This window comes from Sinocyclocheilus rhinocerous, unplaced genomic scaffold, assembly GCF_001515625.1.
Source record: "Sinocyclocheilus rhinocerous isolate Xijiao unplaced genomic scaffold, SAMN03320098_v1.1 scaffold2245, whole genome shotgun sequence".
Classification (NCBI taxonomy): Eukaryota; Metazoa; Chordata; class Actinopteri; order Cypriniformes; family Cyprinidae; genus Sinocyclocheilus; species Sinocyclocheilus rhinocerous.
Genome location: NW_015637544.1, coordinates 572,439 through 576,824, shown reverse-complemented (window position 1 = coordinate 576,824; position 4,386 = coordinate 572,439). Strand labels below are relative to the sequence as shown.

The window sequence follows — 4,386 nt, the reverse complement described above, 5'->3', positions numbered from 1 at the left end:
CTGACCTGAATACAGCGTGCTGATTCGCTAAAATTGACTTATCGGCTTCTGTTCAAAAACAACAAGGGCGCTTGTCGGCTTTTGCAGTAAAACGTGAACTCGCGATGCCTTGAAAGTGGACAAAACCGGCTTTTTTGACGAAACGTGTTTAGGGTTCAGATCGCGCTGTATGTGGAGAATAATGCACGACAATCAGCTCTTTTTTTTTTTTTTTTAAAGTGGCGTTTATCGGTTTTTGCAAATGAACTCTTCACTTTAAGATTTTAAGCATACTTCAAGTGCACATTCAATACATTTAAGCATATTTCTTTTTCACAAGGTTAGAACCCTAGAAACAGTGCAAAACAGTTCTTTATTTTAAATGTATTGAAATCCTACGTGTTGTTAGTTTTAAATTAGAAAGATTTGGATTTCAACATGGTCGTAGACATCTGAATCCCACTGTACTACTCAAGTAGGAGTATTTCATTGCTCAGAACAAGTTGTAAAACATTCTGATGACATATTGCTCTCTTCAGGGTGAACATGGCCTACCTAGACCGCCTGGAAGCGGGTAGTTCAGGTAGGGTGCCTGAACCCATGACCCAAACCCCTGAAAGCACTAATGTCTGGCTGGATGATGATGACGGCGAACCGCAGGATACAGCCTTATCCACAGTGCCCAACCCATCACAGCTCCACACAGACTGTGAAGAGGAGGATGGTGAGTCTTAAACAAGATTTATATGTATCTGCATGGCACTGTGTGTGTTTAGGTCTGTTTCGTTTCACAACACCTCTGGAAACGTCTCAAAGCCTCTGCTTGTGTGTGATATTAAACAGATCTCACACCCCCGGTGCCGGACAGCATAACACATTGTGTAAATAAAAATGTCCCGGCACGCCAGACACGTGATGCTCTTAGATGCCCCTGTATATTTAAACTGTCAGTGTTATGAGAGGTTAATGTCAATGAGTCAGTAAGAGACAAACTCATTAGCAGCGAGCTGCGTGCTTGATGTGTTTTTACTCTAGATTGTTTTGAGGTCCAAATTGCCTGCTGTAAAGTAAACTCATTTGGCCTGGAAGAAGCTTGAATTATTGGCATGCCTGTCTGACAACAGATTCATTAACTGTATGTCTGAAGCGACTGCTGAAACAAAAACATTGGTTAGCTCTTCCAGATCAAGTCTGGCTGCATTGTCATTACTTGGAAATGTGCCATTCTGTCTTCAGACTTGCCCTGCTGTAGTGTGGGTTAAAGAAATAGTTCATCCAAAAATGAAATCAGTCAGTATTTACTTACCCTCATGTCGCTGTAAACCCGTATGCGGTTATTATTTCTGCAGAACACACAGGGAGAATCTTCATGCAGCTCTTTTCCATAAAAAGACATATAGCATGTCTGTATGTCAGTGCAAAAAGCATCACAAAAGCAGTCCATATGATGTGTGTACTATATTTTAAAGCTTCTGGAGCCAAATCTTTGTGTGAGGAACAGACACAAGTCATTATTCACTCTCAAATCAAAGCAAACATGCAAACTATTTTCTAGCTGTCTAATCAAGTATACTCTGTACCTTTAGAGGTAGAGGTAGAGGTAGTTTTTATTGACATTTTGAATGATTTTATTTTTATATTTTATTTTTTTCATTTTAATTGTAAAGTTTTGGAAATTGTGTGTAGTTTTTTTATTTAATTTTTTTAATATGTCTAATTGTTATTTATTATTATTTTTTAGTTGTTTTAGTAAATTTAACTTGGTTTTAGTACAACGTAAACTACAAAACAATGAAAAATATTGCCAACTAGCTAAAATAAAAACAGAAAACAGTTTTAAGTTTTTATATTTTATTGCAGTTAATGTTATTTAATGTCAAGTAACACTTTTTTAAGTCGTTTTAGTTAAGTCTGCTCGCTGGGGCAGTAAGACCTATTCACACCAAGATTCAGTTGAAAAATATTCTGTGCAATAAACAAAACTGGTCAACTAATAGGCTTTTCTAAAAGCGGTATCTACTGAGAATGAATCTGCATTTTCATTCAGCCCGTCTCCATTTTTTATGTACCTGTCCAAATTTTCATGCTAAACCGTTTGTGTTGGGCCTTTAAAAGCCTTTTTACCCTATTTACCATTAAAAGGTTCATGTCTTAAAGGTATAACATGCTCATTTTAGAGGTATATAATGTGCAAAGTTACCCCTTCAATGGTACTGCCCCAGTGACAAGCTGTTGTATCCCTTTTTTGCACATTTTTTCCTAACAGTGGCAGAGGTTGGACTTCAATACCATCATAAAGATGTCATTGGTTCTCATATGACCATATGATTTAAGTTGAGAGTTTTTTAGTGCTTTTATAGTGTCCTTTTTGCAGTGTTAAATGAAAAGAAAAGAAAAAACGGCGTGAAGATTTAAAATGTCTTCATCTGTGTTCCACTGAAAAAAGTTTGGAACAACATAACAGTGAGTACATAATGGCAGAGTTTACATTTCTCTTTTGATGTGATGAATTGATCATTTAAAAAACAAACAAAAAAAACAATCTTATACTGAATTTACTTCATATCCGGGAATGGAGAACTATTGCTTATTCTATTCTGACCAAAAGGCATGGAATTGTATGATTCACGCTTATTGCTTTAGCCTCCTTAGTGGGATTTGCAAATGACTTATGGTCCGATTCAGCCTGAATCTAGCTCCATGTGGAGATCTTCACCTTTTTTTTATGCCTAGAGGTGTGGCTGTTACGGCCAGCTTTTCCATCTGTGTGTGTGGAGCTGCTGTATGATGGTGTGGGACTAATGTGCCATTCACAATGAAACAGTCTGCATATCTTCTCAGATGCCTAATGACACATTATGTTTGTGTGTTCAGCATCACTTACGTCTGAATCACTGCAAGGACCAAAGGTTGTATCCTCAGCTGAGGCTTGGGGTCAGCCAGGTCCTCCGATTCTCAAACTCACACCTCTGTCTCTGATTACCAGAAACATTAGATGTGTTTGTCTCTGGACCAAGAGAGTCTCAGAATGACCTCTCGTCTGGCTGCGGTTCGGCTTACTCACAGTAGATATAGGACCTGCCCTGGCTTATGATGCTTCAGTACATGAACACCATGATTAACAGGCTGAAGGATGAGATATTAGAAGCTTTTTGTTTAAGGCAAGAAATTACAGAGGAATAGAGTAAACATGAACTAAAAGATATCATCATAGTTTCTCCATTTGGTCAATCACAGTAAATTAAGCCAATTGTTTTCTATGAAAAGTTTAGATAAGTTTAGATAATGCAATGAGGCATTATCTAATTTTGTGTGCAATTATTGCATATATTTTCATAACAGAAATCCGATGACTGGATAAAGCCAGGTTCAAAATCAGTGTTTCATTTTGTTGATATATTAAAGGGATAGTTCACCCAAAAATGAAAATTCTGTCATTAATTACTCACCCTCATGTCATTCCAAACTCGTAAGACTTCGTTCATCTTCGGAACACAAATTAAGATATTTTTGATGAAATCCGAGAGCTTTCTGACCCTGCATAGACAGCAAGGGTCCTACCAGGGTCAAGGCACAGAAACGTAGTAAAGACATTGTTAAAATCAGTGGTTCAACCATAATTTTACGAAGCTACAAGAATACTTTTTTATAACGATTTTATTCAACGATTTCTTCTTTTCCACATCATCCTAGGCACCATTATGGAGAGTACCATTAGTACCATTTTAACCCTTAAAAGCCAAAGCTGTTTATAGAGAGTATTTGGATACCTCTTTTTATTACTCCATAAATCAGAAAATACTGTCATCAGTCAGAAAAATACGTTTTCACAAAGGTTTTAGCCATTAAAGTGCAGTTCACCCAAAAATGAAAATTACCCCATGATTTACTCACCCTCATGCCATCATAGGTATATATGACTTTCTTCTTTCAGACAAAAACAATCAACAAGTTATATATAAAAAATGTCCTGCCTCTTCCAAGCTTTAAAATGGCAGTGAATGGGGGTTGTAAGAAAAATATCAATATTTTCAACTTTATAAACTGTAATCTCTAGCTTCCGCTAACTGTCGCACATGCGTAAACGAGGAAGAGGCGTTCCAGCGGATGACGTAGGACACAGAAGCACAGAGGAGAAAGCGAATTAAACACCGTTCACAAATTAGAAGTACAAAATGAAGATTTGTAAATGTCGGAGGTAGGGCTGCACAATTAATCGAATTTCGAATCGCGATTACAATTATGGATGCCACAATTACGTAATCGTTCAAATCGGCAATTAATCGATCTAAGTCCACTTATGTTATTCTGCATGCTTAAGATGCATTTTTTTCTTTCTACATGTTATCTTAAGGGGTTTCCCCATTATTTTAATTTTAGTTTTAGTATAACACTATAATACCATTT

At 37.0% G+C, this 4,386-nt stretch overlaps 1 protein-coding gene across 1 annotated transcript in view; it reads left to right on the top strand.

The window, feature by feature from the left end:
* The window catches only part of LOC107749025 (epithelial-stromal interaction protein 1), a 29,461-nt gene that overhangs the window by 21,862 nt on the left and 3,213 nt on the right, over positions 1 to 4,386 (top strand). Inside the window, 1 exon segment of the mRNA XM_074560211.1 lies at positions 519 to 703. Coding sequence (XP_074416312.1) covers positions 519 to 703 — 185 coding nt within the window.